The 18714-nt window shown below is 39.5% G+C and overlaps 3 protein-coding genes across 6 annotated transcripts in view; 2 read left to right on the top strand and 1 right to left on the bottom strand.

The window, feature by feature from the left end:
• Positions 1 to 1611, top strand: part of skap1 (src kinase associated phosphoprotein 1) — a 41444-nt gene extending 39833 nt beyond the window's left edge. For both annotated transcript variants that reach the window (XM_008437435.3, XM_008437436.3), the window contains exons 12-13: positions 684 to 786; positions 1141 to 1611. In XM_008437435.3, coding sequence (XP_008435657.1) covers positions 684 to 776 — 93 coding nt within the window. In that variant the 3' untranslated portion in view covers positions 777 to 786; positions 1141 to 1611. The remainder of the gene's footprint in view (positions 1 to 683; positions 787 to 1140) is intronic.
• Positions 1612 to 2445: 834 nt separating this feature from the next.
• Positions 2446 to 11570, bottom strand: snx11 (sorting nexin 11). 2 transcript variants are annotated; one of them, XM_008437607.3, is made up of 7 exons: positions 11401 to 11541; positions 10299 to 10338; positions 9925 to 10011; positions 6666 to 6766; positions 5607 to 5702; positions 5300 to 5524; positions 2446 to 5123 (listed from the first exon to the last, which is right to left on the bottom strand). In XM_008437607.3, the coding sequence occupies exons 2-7, from the start codon at positions 10320 to 10322 to the stop codon at positions 4103 to 4105; spliced, it is 1554 nt and encodes a 517-aa protein (XP_008435829.2). In that variant the 5' UTR covers positions 10323 to 10338; positions 11401 to 11541; the 3' UTR covers positions 2446 to 4102. The 2 variants fall into 2 exon arrangements, with proteins under 2 accessions (XP_008435829.2, XP_081457031.1); XM_081600905.1 differs by lacking the exon at positions 10299 to 10338 and having other exon boundaries at positions 11401 to 11570.
• cbx1b (chromobox homolog 1b (HP1 beta homolog Drosophila)) lies at positions 8115 to 18492 on the top strand. 2 transcript variants are annotated; one of them, XM_008437434.3, is made up of 8 exons: positions 8115 to 8207; positions 12559 to 12643; positions 12732 to 12894; positions 13812 to 13893; positions 14151 to 14304; positions 15039 to 15192; positions 15898 to 15992; positions 16633 to 18492. In XM_008437434.3, the coding sequence occupies exons 4-8, from the start codon at positions 13839 to 13841 to the stop codon at positions 16772 to 16774; spliced, it is 600 nt and encodes a 199-aa protein (XP_008435656.1). In that variant the 5' UTR covers positions 8115 to 8207; positions 12559 to 12643; positions 12732 to 12894; positions 13812 to 13838; the 3' UTR covers positions 16775 to 18492. The 2 variants fall into 2 exon arrangements, with proteins under 2 accessions (XP_008435656.1, XP_008435655.1); XM_008437433.3 differs by having other exon boundaries at positions 15895 to 15992.
• Positions 18493 to 18714: the final 222 nt, after the last annotated feature.

The raw sequence follows: 18714 nt of genomic DNA, 5'->3' as shown, positions 1-18714 counted from the left end.
CTTTTTTCTTCTATCAATGTGGAAAAAGTCTTTCATAGCAGGAAAATATTTCCTAAAATGTTAATTTGCTGCATTGTATTTGATTTATCTATTAATTATTTAGTTATTATTATTTATTATTATTCTCTGTATAGATAATACTCAAATTTGACTCTTTTTTTGTATTTTATGTAGAAGCTGCTTTCAAAAAGCCACATCAAGTCTTTCCAGGGAAAACGTCTCGACTTAATTAGTCTAGTGAAAGGAGGCCAGCTGTGTTTATGGCTTTTGAGCAGTTAAAAAAAAGCTGTTTTATTTTAGACTCTTACTATCCTGATTGCCTTGTTTACCGTTTTGCCCAGTTTTTTAATGAAAACCCCTCGAGGCTAATGAGCCCCAGTGTGTATTAAAATATTGTGAATGGCTGTTTGTTGGATGGGATGTGGTTTCTTGCTCGTCCTTCGCTTGTAATTGACTTCACGCAGAAGGAAAACAATCTCAGCCTCGTAGTTTTTGCAGTTTTTTAAGGCCTGTTTTAATATTCCTCGACCTCACGCGCGTGCAGCGTAATTGGAGATCAAATCATGCAAACGGCTTCCGAGATCGTGTAGAAATCATCGATATTTGCGCTTGGGATTTATTTTTGTTTTTCTATGCCCGAAAGCCCTCGGAGATTTCATTGTTTGCTCCCTTCTTGTGTTCAGGAGTACAACATCCACGGCTGGTGGGTCGGCGAACTGAACGGCACCGTGGGCATCGTCCCCAAGGACTTCCTGCAGCCCGCCTACATCCTCTGAGCCCCAACAGGTACCCAGGCACTCTCTTATCATGAGCATTATGGACCATTACTGTGGCCTAATACACAGAAACAGTTCCCCTGGTACTCATCCAGATTGCCACTGAGGTATATTCAGTCGTTGACCTGCCGTTTATGGCATCTGCTGGCTGGGACAAGTACTGCACGAGGCAATCGGAGAGCCGTAATGGCCAGTGCTTGTGAATAAATATGCGCGACGAAAGCCTGATTACAGCGACGGTTGTCCTATTTAAGAAAATGATTCTGTGATTTTGTTAGATAGGCGCAGCTTAAAATGGACTCTGAATTATTAATGCGTGTTTTTACTGATTTCTTTCAAATTTATTTTTCCGTTTCCTCCGCAGCGCGCTCTCTTCGACGCATCCGGACGTGACTCCACCGACGGATACGGACACGATTTCCTTTCCCACCTTTCGTGATGCAGATCCTGCGTGTTTGTGCTGGGTGGTAGATACTCCTGTCCGCCATAGATCACGTTTACGTGATGTGGAAACTAGAACTGTCATTTTAGATGTATTCATCCAGAGATGACCGATGCACACTGAAAGTCACCGTTTACCCGGGCTGATGCATTTATCAAATATCAGAATAAGCAACATGTGTAATTATATGGCCTTTGGATATTTTGATTTCTTAATTTTTAACATTTAAGAGTTATGTGCATGTTAAATACTATTCATAAATCATCAAGGTGTCTTAAGTTAAAAATATTCACGTTTGGGTTTTCTTTGTTTTCATTTACATTCAATTTTGAACATTAGGTGGCAGTACTGTTCTGATAATTAAAATCTAGAAGGACATCCTTAAAAAAACGAGCATATTGAAATTTACTTGAACTTTAATAATATACGTTAGTTTTTTTAAAACATAGAAATTATCTACATAATAGCTAATAATGGCGAAACATCTGACATTTAAAATTGGGTCTAGATTTATCTGGCGTCTGGATCCAGTGGTACCAGAATGAGCACGGTGTGGAATGAAACACTTCCCCATATCAGGTCTCCTACGAAAGCAGAAACCAAGCAATGAAGTCAAAGAATTTGTCTGTAGATCTTGTGGCAAAGCATGAATCTGTAAACCTTTAGAAAACAAAACCTGCTGTGCACTTTGGAACCAGAACCACTTGGATCTGGTCAACATGAAGGACAGTGGGTCCCTGAAGACTAGGATAGACAAACACTGATTTAGAGAGGGAAATGACTGCAGCTAAACACTGAGATTTCTCATGTGATCCATCTCCAGAGAGCCTGGATTGAAATAAAAAGCGAACAAATCTGGAAAGACCTAGAAATGGCTCTAGTGATTCCAACCTGACTGAACCAGAGGAGATCTGCTGAGAAGAAAAGGGATAAAATGACGAGACAGGTTTGCCCAGCTTATAAACGCATACCCAAGAAGAGTCAAGGTTGTAATAAACTACCAAAACTGCTTAGACAAGATATTCATCATGAATTTTCTATTTAAAAAATATTAAACGTTTTTGGCTGTTTTACTTTTCAGCACTAGGTGGCAGCATTGTTACAATAACGTCAATTTCTGAGAAAGACTTGGTGGAGATTATTTAAAAAAGGAAATGGTGTGAAAGAAACTTATTTATCGACATAAACTTGGAATTCGTACATGAATAAAGTCACTCTGGTGGTTAATAACCCTTTTAGATCCACATTCTTTTATTTTACTTCAAAACACATGAAATAAAAACACCTGCAGGTCCCTTTAAAATGCAGCAGAAATCACAGGCGTGAGAAGCAGTAGGTAGTGTGAAAACATCTCGGATCAAATCACCAGGTTTTGACCAGTTGGACTTCAGACTCACATAGTCAGGAGTCATATATGAACATTTAGAAAAAAAAAAAACTATGGGAGGAAATTACAGCAGCCCACATGTATGCCCAGTATCCAGTAAATGTGACTAAGTGTTATTGGAGGAGTGCAGATGAATTTAAATGGAAACTGAACTGCAGACGTAAACAAATTTACCGGCAACCCTGAAAAAAGATCCCCAGCATAAATTGCACTCTTAAAAACTCCTGGACCTTTTTAATTTGACTATATTTATTTAGGGGGGGTTTATTAATTATTGGGATGATACCAATTTTTTTTTTTTTCTGGCCTTCTTGCAAACATTTTACAGCTTTAAAATGTGAGGAGGAGCTGTTTTTTTTTTTGTTTTGTTTTTTGGCTGCTTACAAACATGACAGATCTACAATTCAGTTTTCTACAATTAAGGGAAGGGGGAAAAAAATCCAAATATTTTTATTTCTTTCTCCAAAAACCATGTTTAAATGATAATTTTTTGAGGTCCTGATAACAAAAGTAATAAGCGATTCCTCCCAAACGCAAACAGGTTCTCTTCTTCAGATGGTTCAATGAATGTGAAGTCTATTTATTGGTTAACATCTTTGTTATTTTGAAAAAGATACCTAAATAAAGACCCATTTAAAACGACGCCACCTTCATGTGTAGAACTTCAAAATAAAATTCACCAACAGCAGAAAAGCTCTGGGAAAACAATCTATTTTAAACACTTTATCTCATTATTCCAGTGTATCTCCTTCATTCAGTGTATCTCCTTCATTCAAATTGTGTTTAAGATGTTGGCAAATAATAGGAATTAAGCAGCATCTTTTTGTGAACTCTGTACGTCTAGTGCCCTCTGGTGGTCAAGATAAATAAATCAGCTTGATCAAACTGATGAAAAACGTGTTTTTTTTTCTTAGTTCTTTTTATCCGATCAGCTATTTTTAAAAGCTGCAGCAGCAAAAAGAGAAGAGAACTTAAATCTTTTGATCTTGTATTAATATGCCCTTTCTTGACGGTGATTAAACATTGTGAAGATGACTTATGCCTTACAGAAGTATTCATACCCCTTGTACTTTTGTCACAAGTACAAACTTTAAATGTATTTTATTGGGATTTAAGGTGGCAGACCAACACAAAGTTGTGCATAATTGTAAATTATATAGTTTTAAAACTACTATTGATGTAAAGTTCAAAATAAAAATGCATACAACACTTTTTTTAGGTGTCTGTGAAATGTGACGCTACTTTGTCCTGGTCTGTAGCAGAATCCCAATGAAATATGCTTAAGTTTCTGTTTGCAGCAAACATAAATGTGTATATATGAAAAAGTTTAAAGAGCATAAATCCTATTGCAAGGCACTGTGTATTTAGGTTTCATGTAACAGAATATCTCTTTGTTTGTGCCTTGTTAACGTTTCTTTGGCAGAAGAGACTAAAGACCCATGGTTCTGGCTCAGTGATGGCGCAGCAGCCAGAGTAAGTTTAGCTCCACTGATGCACCTACGCCTCCTCGGCCTCCTCTGATCCCTCCAAAGGTATCGAGGCCGGAGCTTCCTGCACTGTAAATTCGCCTTCATCTGCTCCGGACTGACAGCTGTTCTCCAAGATGCTAAAGTCACAGTTTTCAGTCAGCTCTCCGCCAGAAGCGGCTGGTTTAGGCTCTGGAGTTGTGTACTGCTGGTCATTATCCTCCCAGTCCTCAGCGTCCGCTTTGTTCTCCTTAAATCCGTTGATGTACAAAATGTTCTGACTGGAGCCCTCCAGCTCTGACCGGTCCTTGGCCTTGTCCGGAGACGACTTCACCCGCACGGAGTCGTCCGTCTCCTCGCCCAGACTCTCCTCCTCGCTGCACCGGATGATGCTCTCGTTGGAGGACAGCAACGAGCGGCTGTCCTCGTCGCTCTCGCCTCTGTCCTCGTTTTCAGTTTCCTCTCGGTGGATACGTCGGCATGAGTCGCTGAGATCGGCCTCTGACTCGCCGCTCACGTTCTGACTCTCCGCCTGAGCTCCAGACTCAAGGGGCACCTTGTTTGATTCATCGCCTCGTTTGCCATACGTTTCGGTTTCTACGAGGCGACCTTCGGGCGTCTCGGAGAGGCATTCCACAACTTCCACGTTATTATTGTCCATCGCAGAAGCCTCACTAATTTCAGACTCTGAGTTTTTCCTTTCTTCGGTTTTGTCTTCGCCGCCGTCTTCAAAGCCCGTTTCCATGGGTGAGTGCACCTCCACGGGAGTCTGAATCACGCAGCTGTGCTCTGAGGGGCTGAGGCTCCCCGAGTCGTCCAGGATCTCGCCCACGTAGAAGGAAGCGCGTGTGGAGCCGGCGTCCTCCACAACGGCCTCCAGCCGGTCGCTCCTCTGGGAGATCCTTATCGAGGCGTTTCCCCTGCGCTGCGTTTCATCCGGCCTCTGCTCACAGAGCTCCAATATGTCTTCCAGAGGGTCCGGATCCCCACCGGTCGCTGGTTTGGAGCCGAGAGTTGTGTTCAGTTGCAGGGAAGGCAGGTGAGGAGCCGGACTGTGGAGAGGGAACAAGAAAAGCCCCTTACGTTGCATGTGATGACATAAATAAAATAAAATAAAAATCAACCATCAAGCTCGGTTTAAGTTTCCCAAACTCTAACCTATTGCTTGAATTTTATTTGTTTTCAAAACATTTTAAGAACTTGATGCTCCTGGAAGTCATCTTCCTACCTTTCCATGGACTCGTAAGAGACGGTGAGTCCGGGCTCCCTGATGGAGTCCTCCTGCTGAGCCTGAGCCAGTCCCCGGTTGGACGAGGCGTAGGTGAGGATGGCGTCCGTCACCGAGTACGGCGTCAGTCCCTGGACGCAGTCCTGGATGTGACCGACCGGCAGCTGGGTCTGCAGGAAGAGGTGGAGCTGGCTGTCCGACAGACACACGGTAGTGTGCACCACTCTGAAACCCAGACAGACTGACCGTTAAGACCGGACCGACCGCGCAGAACAAACGTATGTTCAGAAAGAACGGGGAAACTGACTTGTCCAGGAAGACTTGGAGTCCCCTCCGCCTTTTCTCCAGAAAGTCCTCATTGTTGAAGGAGAAGAAGGATTTTCCAGGAAGATCCGGGACTGGACTAAAGGATGAACACAAGCTCTTAATTATTTTCTACTTTGTCTCAAACGTCTGACATGATGACACGCATTCTGAGACGTTAGGATGTTTCTGTTAATAATAACTGGTCTGTCTGAGACTTAAAGCCACATTCGGGAGAATTTTACGTCAGTTCAGTGAAGCACTCAGTCTCACTGTGTCTGTTTTGGAAAGAATAACAGCATTCTAGATTTCAAATGACCTACACCGTATTAAAAAAAAAAAAACACTCTGCAGTAAAGTCAAACAGCAGAAGTTGATTCAATGCAACTTACAAACCAATCAACATCCAATTATGTATGAGCCCATATTGTTTCAAAACAATTCAATATAAATACAATCATAAAAATAATAATAATAAAACAAACATGCCATTGTCCATTCTTCATGATGGAGTTAAAAGTTAAATCTCCAAAGCTCACTCTTAGCAACCGAAAGTGGCATCTTTAGATCAACTTGGTCTCCATAGCAACCAGCAGATACCATCTGCATGCCAGTCTGTCTGGGAGACATGCCAGGAAACATATTTTTCTGTTTGTTAAACTCTAGCAGGATTCTAGCAGCAAAAGCGTTAGGTGAATTTGGCTTGAAAAAAAAAAAAAAGATCTGAATATGTGAGAAAGCAAATAATTCCAATTGTTAACCACGGTGGCGGATCTGTGATGCTCTGGGACTGCGTCTCTCCCAAAGGTCATAGGAACTGTTTTAGATTGCATCACATTAACACTATTGGCTCTTTGAAATAACAACAACTTAGATAAAGCTCCAAAGTGTAAAAAATGGGCAAGCATTATTTATATTTATTAAATCATACGACCAAATGATAAAAAGGTCAGTGTGAATAGCATTTTACTTAAACTGGCCACCTGCAGGTTTCTGTACAATACACTTTCAGTACAATATTCATTTTAAACAGCAACAAACACACAAAGAGCGACTGACTTACACCAAGCCTGCATTCTTCTGCAGCTTCTTCCTGAGCCACTCAAACTCGCTGTAGCGCCGCCGAACGCAGGACGTCTTGGCCGTGAAGGCTTTGCTGTTGGTCTGAGAGCGGAACAGAGGAGTGTGAAACCATGAATAAACGCGGAATCAGCCACTAAGTACTCCGTGAAATCACCCCAGAGGGCTGGGAAATGTTTTGTGATTGCCATGATGAACAAAAATGCGGCAAACGGGAGGTTTTTATTTGCAAATACCTGGGTTTCCTTCACATCTCACCCGCTGTGGTCGCTAAACCTTTATCTGATCTTTTACAAAATTAGACTCGTGCTGCTTGGTTGATGCATAATGTGGGTCCAAAATGTTGAGATTTTGGTTTTTTGATTAATAGATATGGAAAAATAAAACTAGATTTTTACTTAAGCTTAGCTGACTGGTTCATCTCAACTAAAAATAACAACTGAATAATATTTTCTACATATCTTTGGCAAAGTGCATCAGATTAGTTACTTCTGCAGCATAGAAATGACAGGAAATGTACATTTATTCATGTTCAACAAGAAAATATGTAGAGAAACTTTACTGGAAGAATAAACAGCTTCAAGTACATGGAATAAATAAAAATACATTATTAACTAAAACTGTCACAGAGCTCAAAGCTGGTGGAAAGCTTCATTAAATGTCAGATTTGTTCCGATAGCGTGTGACACAGTCCACCGTGATGTTTGCATCACAAGCTGTTGCCCCCCTGACGTTCTGTAACAGATTCAACTTTAACCCGTGATAGTTAGTCACGTTATCAAAGATGGGATGAAAGTCCCGAAGGACCTATTTTCTTTGCTCCTTCGTTTTCTTCATTTTTTTTTTTTTTACAATTTTTAAAGAGCTGCGGCCATGACTAGTCAAAAACTAAGTACAACCCAGTCCATCTCAGACTCTGCTGGCCTCAGTTAGCAGGTTAAATGTTAAAGAAAAAAAAAACTGTTTGAAAGAGCTACTTGACAGCTGCCAAGCACTGTGGAAGAGGTGTGATCATGTAACTAACAGTTTTATGTTGGCAGTGTTGTGGATGTGGAGTTTGTTAAAATGTGTTTGGTTTATTCTTTGACTTTTGTCTTGTTTAGTCAACAAGTTGTTTTCTCCAGAAATTTACTGGTGTTTTAAGTTCTGCTGCGCAGCGCCTGACAGTTGGTGGTTACCATAGCAACCGGTAACTGACAGCTACTTCCCCTTTTTTCTGTCACTGTCTGTGGCTGTGGTATGCATCAGAATCAGCTGTGTTTTTTTTTTTACAAATATTCTATTTTAACACATATTTTAGACAAATTTGATAACACACACCGTTTCACGAGTAATTTTGCTATGTTTTGCATACTGTTATCATTATTAAGGTTATCCATTTTAGCTAATACTAACTGCTATTAACTGCTGTCAACTGCTGACAACTGCTCATTGGGACCAGAACAGTTTGCTCTAGGTTTATTTATTTTATTTGATTAATGTGTAGGATTGAAGTTAACCACCAACTCGATTTCCTGTTTGTTAGGTAAGCTATGTTTTTATTTTTGATACAACGTAATGTTTCAGTTATCAGTTGTGTGATAAGTGTGAGAAAAGAAAAAAAAAAAATCTCAACTTTCCGAAAGCTAAGCTAACAAATTTGACTTGCTGTTTATTAGCAAATCAAATTTGCAACTTACTGTCTTGAGATGACATGTATTGTGAATTGAACTAAACTAAACTGAACTGAGGCGGACATCAACGGGGCAACAAATCTGCAGCAGGCCGACTTAAAAGGTAACGACTCAAGTCGCTGCAACGGCTCAGTCAAAGTCCAGACCTCAGTCTGACTGAACCGCTGCGGGGCCTGGAGAGAGCTGTGTCACAGTGAAGCAAACATCAATGAACTGAAGCCGCTTTCTGAAAGAAAGATGAGCCTAAATTGGTCCAACGTAACCTCATAATATGAGGAAGTCAGACAGGAAGTGACTACTGAGAGTGACCGTGGAAACACGTGATTCTACAAGCGTGGAGTGTGCTTGATTTTTTTTCCATGAATGTATCGACAGTCGAGCAAAGTTTATCTTTGTGTATTATGAGCTGGTAAGGTCAAACCTCTGACTCAGCGATTTCCCTCCACAGAACTTTCCCACAAAGCTTCTGTGAATCATTTAAGTCACTGGACAGCAGATCAAAAACATGCGACCAAAAACAAATTGATGCGGGATCACATGGGGTCACATGATGTCGGTCAATTTCACGAGTCGACACCCACGCCGCACATTAATCTGCGAGAGGTTTTTTTTACTCTGACGAAGCATTCTTCGACGCCAGCCGCTGCCTTGACAACGTCAACAACATCTGACATAAATAAAATTTGAGGAATCAAATCTGCTGCACAAACGGCATAAAATCAGACTGTGGGGGATTTTAACCTGCAGAAATACATGATGTTTGCAGATTTAAGTAGTTTAAAAATATGCTAGAACTCAGCAGAGATATAAAACACTTCCTAAGTGTTATTGGGTGCGTTTTTTTTTATGTGTTTATGACATGTTTTACAAGTTTTTCAAACTATCTCTGCAGACGTCTACTGTAATGATTCTGAAAGTGTTTCATTGAGGATCATTAAACAGATCAAATTGTCTTTACCAAGGAGCGCGGTGTTAGAAAAGTAGACAATATTTAGAGTGAAACAGGCCCCAGTACGATAACAAATTTTGCTGAACGATAAATTGTCCCGGAACCTATTGCGATAAACTATAATGTTGTTTTGAGACCATTTCCAAGTAATATAATAGCAATGATGGCATTATAGTTGAAGAACACATTCTGAAGGATCAATACACTTTAAATTCTGATGACCATTTAAACATTGGAACTGGAAGATATTTGAAACATCCAAAATAAAGAAAGAAAACAACAGAGACAACAAATAAGATGAATTATGAAGTCTGTGTAAACAATTTTTTTTTTTTTCCAAAAAAGGGATAGTTAAGACCAAAGTACCAAACAGAAGGCTTTTAGCATTCAGTTTTTGCTAAAAAAAAAAAAAAGAGAGAGAAATGAGAAAATCGATAAATGAAGCACATGAAAATTATTGAGTTTCTTTTAACTTATTATTATGCGATTAATTAATTTATTGTTAATTGTAAGAGGCCTAGTCTGAAATAAACTAAATCCCACAATTTCTGAAATTAAATTGTTCCACAGATGACGGCGTTCTCGTCTCTGGGAGGCCACTCACTGGTGTTAATACTCACATGTAGGAATATTTTGTAGTCGACATATGAATTCCAAGAACCCTCGTTCTGAATGCGGGGATCTTGGACTCGCACTGCAACAAACTCCTTCAAAACAAAAACAGAAGAGATGATATTTAGAACTAATCAAAACCGCAATGAAGTTTTTTTTTTTTATCTGCGTGACAGATAGAGATCTAAGAACAGCATGTGCCTCTCCTGCAAAGAAAAAATAAAAAATTCCCCAAGTACTCTTTCAAAATGCTTATTGTTCTCTAGCACCCCACAGGACGTTTATTTAAAGAAAGGTTTCTGCTGTCCTGCATATAAATGACCAAAACGAGAACTGGTGGTAAAGATTTCCTCTGTGGAGGAGAAAGTAGGAAGTTACTCACATCGTCTTCGTGATTACTGATCATCCTACCGAGAACCGCACTGCAAACAGAAGGCGAGACAGACAAGTCAGCAGGTTTAGAGACAGCATGCATTTTCGATACTGCTGCAATAAATTGATGATTCATCCTCCAAAGGAGAAGCTGGTCAGTTATCAGCTGAGTCACTATAGTGTGCATACTTAGCTTCGTCATTCAGATTATTTTTTACACTACAACAACCACAGCTCTGGACTCATAGTGGTTTGTTCAGTCTGTTGAAAATTATTGGAAAAAAAAAAGAAGTTTTTTCTTTATGTAAAATGTCGCTAATGTGGATCTTTGAAAAAAAGATTATTTTATTTTTTTAACAGTAAAGGACTTGCACCTAAAAAAAATCTACTAATTTGATATTTAGCAGCACTACAATATAGTGACAACTGTCATTGCAATATACATTTATACAAAACCGCAATCATAGAAATGTATATTCTATACAATATGAACATTTTGCTCGTTCCTTGGAGTTTCCCCTTTCTTTAATACAAAAAGCTGACACAGCTTTTAGTCACTGAGTTGCCAAATCTCAGAAATTTTAATAGTAATTTCATTGTCGTGATTTTTTTAAACTCCAGGTACACGTGTCTTTCAGAGCATGTTATGTTTTGGAGATCCCTCCAGCCCCCCAAAACAAAATTATTATAAATAAAGACATTTTGTTTTATTAAGTATTTGGATTTTATTATTATTATTATTATTGAAGTTAGAGAAGTGCGACTGAAAATTAAGATTCCAATAAATAAAAATACAAAGTTCCCCCAGATCATGTTACAAAACAGAAACTGTAAAATGCCCCCAAGCTATCTACAAATACTTCCATCTGGCAATTCTGACGGGCTCTGCTCCACAATCAACTACAATGCCTTAACTCAGCATAAGACGAGAGGAAACTAAGTAAGTTATAGAGCCTGTTGGTGATTTTTTTAAATGCACATCAAGAACAGTGACTAGCACAAAGCAGCTGTAACTTCACGAACTATTCTTGTTTTTCTGTTTACAGGCCTGATTGATTGACTGTGCTTGTAATCAAGATGGCTAAAGTTTCAGCTAACCGACAGCTACTTACTTTCACAAAGTCTCCCGTGGCTTCTTCTTTTCTATCCAGTCCGCTGTTGTCAACACTGCCCCGCTTATCGATATTTGTGTTTGATGAAAGAACAAAACCATAGGGCTGAGCCTTGTTCTCGGTTTCTTTCTCCATTTCGCAAGTCACAAGTCACAGGCGTCGTGACGTCACATACGTCACCGCGTTAGGGAGGTTACGCTAGTACGCTCGACCGAGGGAGGCCTTTGGGTCGGCCATATTGTGAGTGGCCACATTGTGAGTGGCGCTTCTTATGGGTTTGTTCTGGCCAATTTTCAATAAAAGCCAGATTTGTAGAGATGGTAGTTCAAAGTTTTGAGGTATAATTTAACTCAGATTTTTATCTTCTCCTCAAATGTATCCCTGACTTGTCTGCTATGTTCCTGGGTTTTAATGATTTTATTTGTTGGTTATAGTGTTAGCTCACAGATCAGCTGCATTTATAAAGTAATCAAAATACTGCTGGACAACGTGATACCACTGGATTTTATGCATGAGTATTAGAGTGAAGAAGTCTGAATAGAAACCCATACCACAATTTTTAAATTATTAGTTGTATTTTTCCCCTAAAAATGTGACCTTTGTAAAAAATAAAAAGTGAAAAGAGTGACCATTTTTACAAAGCACTATATGCTACATTAATAATCTCAAAAATAAAGACAAAGTCATCTTGGCTATAATAGCTAAGTCTTATGAGAGGAAATGGACTTCCATATAATAACAATAACAATTCAATACAAAAGCTTTAAAGAATAATTATTGAAAACTCCAACTTCTTTTAAGATGCAAAAATACCAAACCTCTGTACTCTGTTTTGTATGCACAGCCAACATCATGCTGAACTTTGATAGTCATGGTTGGTAAGAAATCTACATTAGACTGGATTCTGACTTTTACAGACATTCCTGTTGTGATTTTTTTTTCCATCTTGGAACTTGGAAATTCCATCTCCTCTGTACATAGAATGCACCATAAGTAAAAATAAGTAGCAATAAAACCAAAGAAACATTTAAACATTGACAATATCTTATATGTTAAATTTTTTTATTTTATTTATTTATTTATTTATTTTCATATATGTATATAATTTTTATTTTTTGGCTCTTTTCTTAACTGCCATCAACCATGTGGATCGTACAGCGAAGGCCGCTGTGTCCATCCAGTCCGCCGCAGTGGCAGATCTACAGAACATCTGGATGTGACGGGGGCGGCGCCAGCTCTGCGGGTGGGTAAATCCGCGTGCGTTAACCGTCGGTGAACCTCGGCTCGCGCCTTGCTCTGAACAAAACCATTTTTTTCTTTTTCCATTCCAGACGGAGGGGCGGAAACAGCAGCACGCTCTGTTGTGGTCAAGCTAGCAGCTCGGCGTTTCCACAACAAACCGATACAGGCAGCCGTGATTTTTCTGCATTATTGTAACACAGCTGCAGTCAAGTTGCGGGACTTTTAAATCAGCGCTTACATCACAGCTAATCGGTGAGTTCTCTTCCTTTTGTCGCTTCATTTGATTGTGCACCTCAACCTGGGCTTTTTCAGCGTTACCGAGCCGCCTGTTCGGGTTGCATGTGTGAATTGGTCATTACTCCCACACGTCTGCTTGAAAACAAGTTATCAGCCGCTGCGTGGCGCCTTATTTAGGTAAAAGTATTCTTTACAGCTAGCAGCCATCGATAGTAGTGCTTCATTTAGCGGCTGCCGCGAAAAGCAACATGGAGGAGACAACAGGGGGAAAGGGGGGTGGGGAGGGGGTCTCCTGGCTTTTTGTTCAGCGAGGATTCCTCCCTCTGCTCCTTAAAGTGAGTGGGGCGGGGGGAATCCGCCTGAAATCCGAACCAGAAGAGGCTTTTCTCGTTGTTCTCCACAAATCACAATGGCTGCATGGTTAGGATGATCTCATGCATGCTCCAGTAGGCTTTGTAGCGGAGCACCTCGGCTCCTGTCGCCACCAGGTGTTGCACACCTCCCATTGCTGAGGCTGGAAGTCAGTGAGACACAGGAAGCTCTGCCGACGTCAGACCACATTAGCTACTTTTTAGTAACATGGAAAAACGCATGCATACATATGGAAGAAGATTAGGGCCACTAAATAAAAAAAAAAAAAAAAAGAAGAATCTGACTTTGATTGGACACGTAAATCCGATATGGTCCTCCAATCTGCATTCTTATTGCACAACTCTGACAATGGGGCTGGTTGCCTCCAGGTTCTCATCTGCACTGCAATAATGATTAAAGTCAGAATTTTAAGCAATAAAGTAATAGCGTTGAGAAATAAAGTGAGAAGATTAAAGCGAGAATTCTGGGAAAAAGGAGAATTCTTATTCCCCCCCCCAAAAAAAGATCACTCCGTATAGTTATTGGTTTTTTGTTTTTGTCTGTCCACTGTGTTTGACCAGGCACCTGTCAGTCCCGAGGTCTACCTGATGAGCATGAGCCAGACTCCAGAGCCTTCTAGTGATGGCGCCACCGTTACAGAAGGTTTTATACGTCATTTCTTCCGCATATAAATTTCTGCATTTGATTATTGTTGAAGAACAATTGTACAAAGATGTGTTCTCTGCCGTGTCTTTGCCTCAGCAACCACATGTCCCTGATTTAAAAAAAAAGAAAAAAAAAGCAAAAGCAACCATCTTAATTTTCATCTCAACACCTTCAGGCCGTAGCAATGTTTCAGATTTGAGCTGGGGGAAAAAAATAGTGATTTGTTTCAAACAACCCTGTTTATGATCTGGCAGAGGCTACAATAACGACACCCGAGAAGGAGAAGAAGGCGGATGAAGTGGTAGAGGAAGAAGAGGAGGAGGAAGAGTACGTGGTGGAAAAAGTCCTGAATCGGCGGGTGGTGAAAGGCAAGGTGGAGTACCTTCTCAAGTGGAAAGGGTTCTCCAAGTAAGTACGAATGAGTGTTTTGTCTAAGATTTAGATGTAAAGCAAAAAAAAAACTAAACAAAAAAAACATTTGGGGGTTCTAGCTGAGGCTTAAATTTAGTAGGCACTCATGGGAAAAGCATTATAACATTTGGTCATTACAGTATGTTAAGAAATATGAGGTTATGAGAAAACGGAACAAAATCAGTCCAGACGCTATGGAGTGAATTTTCTATTCGATACCCCGAGCATGTGAGCGTGGTGTGACGTTTTAACTTTGGCCAGGTTTCAATAACGTATTGAATTAAAAAAATAAAAATAAAAAATACTAAAATATGTACACGTTTTGAGCCTCGAGGTGCAGTGAGAATAAATTTGAGACTAAATTTGCAGTAAAACACCAGGAAGATTGACTGGAAGAGACTTGTGGTGATGGAATGACATTTCTGTGTCACGGCTCTTTAAATGTGGAGAAACAAACCGGCTAAAAGCCGGGGTTCTGAACCAGCACTACAACAGCTTTCTTGGAATAAAACCTTCAAGCCAAAAATAAAAAGCAGTTTTGGTTCTTTAAATAAATAAGCAAAACATGTCTCAGTTGTTACGTCGTTTACGAAAAACATGAGAATGTTAAAAAAATAAAAAAGATTTAACAAATCTTTTAAGTAATTTGAAGCATCAAGCACAAAAGAAATACACATATATATGTCTCTGAGGTGATAACTGCATTCCTGCTCATGTCCTTAATTCGGCAGTGAGGATAACACTTGGGAGCCAGAAGAAAACCTGGACTGTCCGGATCTGATAGCAGAATATCTGCAGAAACAGAAATCGGCAAACGAGGGAAAGAGAAAAGCGCCTGGAGAGGCAGACGGAGATGAAAGCAAATCGAAGAAGAAAAAGGAGGACGTGAGTTGTTGACTGTCCTTTTTCTACTTTGGTTTAGCAGTGTTAATATTATATTATTTTTAATGAATAATAAAAAGTCTAAAAGATGTTTGATGCCTATTAGTGTGTATAAATGGAGGCCAAACAGAGAAAAATGTATTGCATGAAAAGTGATGGGGAATGAATAGTCTGAAGTCAAATTTTCAGTTTCTGCTTAGAACTCATAAAAATGCTTAATTTCTATGTATTATTTAAACCAATCACATCATTTTCTATAAGAACCTTTTTCTAAAGGTTTTATACTCCGCGTCATTTGTGTTCATTCTGATCACCATTTGAACCGAATGACTTGTTCAAGATTTGACAAAGTGTTAACCCTGATCAAAGCACCATAAGGATAAGCCACATTTCCTTACAGTCTATCTAATCAGATGATAGAAAGTGTAGTTTATGAGTGTGTGTGTGTGTGTGTGTGTGTGTGTGTGTGTGTGTGTGTGTGTGTGTGTGTGTGTGTATAAAGGGAACATTTATGGAAGTGTTTTACTTTCGCAAGAATCCACTTTTTTTTTTTTAGCTAAAACCTAAACACCATGTACAGTGACAAAAACAAATTCCATAAAAAGTATTTGAAGTAGTCTTAATTTTTCCTTAAAAAGAAAAAAAGGTTGTCTTGGTACTTGACTGAAGCTACGTTCATGGACTGAATTTGTTCTGTTCGACCAGCAGAATGAGAAGTTGAGAGGCTTCGCTCGAGGCCTGGAGCCAGAAAGGATCATCGGTGCCACGGACTCTACAGGAGAACTTATGTTCCTCATGAAATGGTTTGTCAAAGCAAACTGCGACATTTTAGAAGAAAACTGACACTGTAGTGAGAAAGTATTTACACCCCTGACAGATTTCTTTTGGTTTTGCTCTTTTTTTTCCTTTTTCTTTTTTTTGTGTCAAATTCGAATGTTGAACAAAGATAACTTGAGCAAATACAAGAAAAAACTGTTCCCAAAGGATTTCAATTATTAAAGGCAAAGGTAACCAACCTGACCCTTTGTATTTGCTTCAAGTACCCATGGCAGCAACAATAAATGTTTATGCTAAGTGGCAGTGAGCCTTTTTATTTTTACCGTGGAGGAATTTTCATCCTGTAGACTGTAGACTCCTGTACAGACTCCTGTGAAATTCAGCTCAACATCCTGTAGGTGTTGAACTGAATTGTTCAGTTCAACACCTTTGGAGGGCCTGGTTAAAGTCGGCAGCGTCTCAACTTAGACGGCTCCAAAACTTTCAGAGGTGGATTTACTGGTGCGCTTCAGATCGCCGTCCTGCTAAATATCCCAAACGCATTTGAGCAAGGAAAAAAAAAAAAACCCATCAGAAATCTCTTCGGTGGGGAAAAATGCTTTTAATCGCACTGTGAAACCTGTTTGTCTTTGTGACATCAGTTAACTCAGTCTGCGGGTTTTACAGGAAACACTCTGACGAAGCCGACCTGGTGCCGGCAAAAGAGGCCAACGTGAAGTGTCCTCAGGTGGTGATCTCCTTCTACGAAGAGAGGCTCACCTGGCACTCGTATCCTTCGGAGGACGAGAAAAAAGACGACAAGAACTAAGGCGGACGAGGTAGCAGGGCTGGGGAAGAGGAAGAACCTTTAGAACTCCAGTGTGATTTAGAGAGAGAGAGAGAGAGAGAGAAAGACCAGCAAGACATTGTGGACTCATTTGTCGTTTTTGGTGTAGTTTCACTCATCTGATTCTCCTTTTTATGTGGATGTAATCTAAATATATACACTTCAGATTTGCCTGAAAAGCCAGAGCAAAGGAAACAAAGCAACGCAGCAGTTAATTTTCGGCAAACATTCCAGTCGTTTTTGCTTTGGATATCGTTTCCGGTCTGTGTATCATGCTTTCTTTTCCCCCCCGTTGTGTGCTTACGGAGCACTACGTTTAGTTCCGAGGCGGACGTTTTCACTGTAATTGATTGCCAGTATTTTTTTGAAAGATACCGTTCAAAACCGACAGCAGTTGATGTTGGGGTGTTTGTCTTTTCCCAGTTTCCCAGACAACCACTGTGGGTTTGATTACTGGTTTGTTTTTCCACTATGTAAACAAAGGCAAATTTGCCTTTATTTTTTATTTTTTTAGGTGCATATCGGTTACAATATACTGAGTTTAAAAATTGAGTACAATCCGTTTTATTTTTTAAAAAGTTTAGGAATGAAAAAGAGCCAAACCAGGCAGGTTTTCCTTATTTTGGATTTCAATCTGATTGAAAAAAAAAGAACAATATAGTAACGTGATTAGTGATGTGACCTTATTTGGTGTTCTACTTGTTTACACAATCCGAGTTTTTTTTAAAAATTTTTTCTAATGATTTTTGGGGGTCATTTAAAGGTGTGTATTGACTGCAGGAACCCCGGGTACCCAGGTACCCTCATTCTTTTCTTTGTAACAACTGGGGGCCATATAAGTATACACAAGTAGAAATGTACCACATAAAACACATGGTAGTGAATAAGTACAGCTACGTACTAACCTGAGCCATCCCGGTGTGGCTATGTGATGGGAAGATGCTTAGCATTTCTTTTTTTTTTTTGTTGAATATTTCCAGCATCCAGCCACCTCCCAGTTTAAATCTCTTAGCAGCTCATGTTTACATGAAATTGTTCAACAGTGGTGAGTGAAATATTTGTGATTCAAACCCAGTCACTCATGTTGAATGTCAGTTTTACACTGCTTACATTCAAAACTAAGTTTAGTTCTCTTTCAGCGTGCAACCACTCAAAGAGAGCAAACCAAATTCTGTTAAATTGGTTTTAGGGTTATTGCTATGAACTTTTTTTTTTCCCCCCCTGACATGAGTTGTTTTTAAACGATAAAAGCAATGAAACGGTCTCAGATTAGAGTTGTATTTGTCTAATTTCAGTGTGTCAATACTCTTGTTTCCAGCATTTTAAATTCGTTTGTAGCAAGTGGGAATTGAACAAATCAGACAATGCGGGATTATTATTCGTTGCAGTGCATCTTCCAGTTTTATTATTTTATGAAAACTTGTGCAAGCAGAGCAGTGACCCCTCTGTGTTAGCAACGTGATTTACACCCCACAGCAGGCGGGGTATCGTAAAACTTTCCAGAAAATATTTTGGGGGGTGGGGTGGGGGGGGGGCTGTTCTGGGTTGCGTAGTCGAAACACACCTTTAGCTGCTTTGCTCCAAATTGTTTGGTGTAAGTTTACAAATCATTCTGTGAATAATTTGTTCATTGTAATCTTGCTAGTGTCTTTCTTTGTTTTACTCGTCACTTTTGGAAAATAAAACCAATTTTTGTTACATGACTGTTTCCAATCACTTTAACGTGAAATCCAATTCCTGAAGTGCCAGAGTGAGTAAATAAGTCATAAGCAGAATGTATTGTTTAAGTAAAAGTGAACAAAATGCATTTAGTATGAAATTATTGCTAATTATTTACATGCATCAAATGCTTAAAGAAAAATCAATAAAAATGAACATAGGTTCTGAATAGATTTAATAGGTATATATACTTTAATTTACAA

Source organism: Poecilia reticulata, chromosome 19 (genome assembly GCF_904066995.2).
Source record: "Poecilia reticulata chromosome 19, P_reticulata-male-v2, whole genome shotgun sequence".
In the NCBI taxonomy this organism is placed as follows: domain Eukaryota; kingdom Metazoa; phylum Chordata; class Actinopteri; order Cyprinodontiformes; family Poeciliidae; genus Poecilia; species Poecilia reticulata.
The sequence above is the reverse complement of the archived record's forward strand: the minus strand, read 5'-3'. Positions and strand labels throughout refer to the sequence as shown.

Coding starts and splice junctions, on each gene's coding strand:
- snx11 (XM_081600905.1), bottom strand. CDS start 11,535: ATGGAGAAAGAAACCGAGAACAAGGCTCAGCCCTATGGTTTTGTTCTT. Junction 6,767..9,924: donor ACTACAAAATATTCCTACAT/GTGAGTATTAAC, acceptor TTCCGCTCTCAG/ACCAACAGCAAAGCCTTCAC. Junction 5,124..5,299: donor TCTTACGAGTCCATGGAAAG/GTAGGAAGATGA, acceptor CCCTCTCCACAG/TCCGGCTCCTCACCTGCCTT.
- cbx1b (XM_008437433.3), top strand. CDS start 13,839: ATGAGCATGAGCCAGACTCCAGAGCCTTCTAGTGATGGCGCCACCGTT. Junction 15,193..15,894: donor CGAAGAAGAAAAAGGAGGAC/GTGAGTTGTTGA, acceptor CTGTTCGACCAG/CAGAATGAGAAGTTGAGAGG. Junction 15,993..16,632: donor CTTATGTTCCTCATGAAATG/GTTTGTCAAAGC, acceptor CGGGTTTTACAG/GAAACACTCTGACGAAGCCG.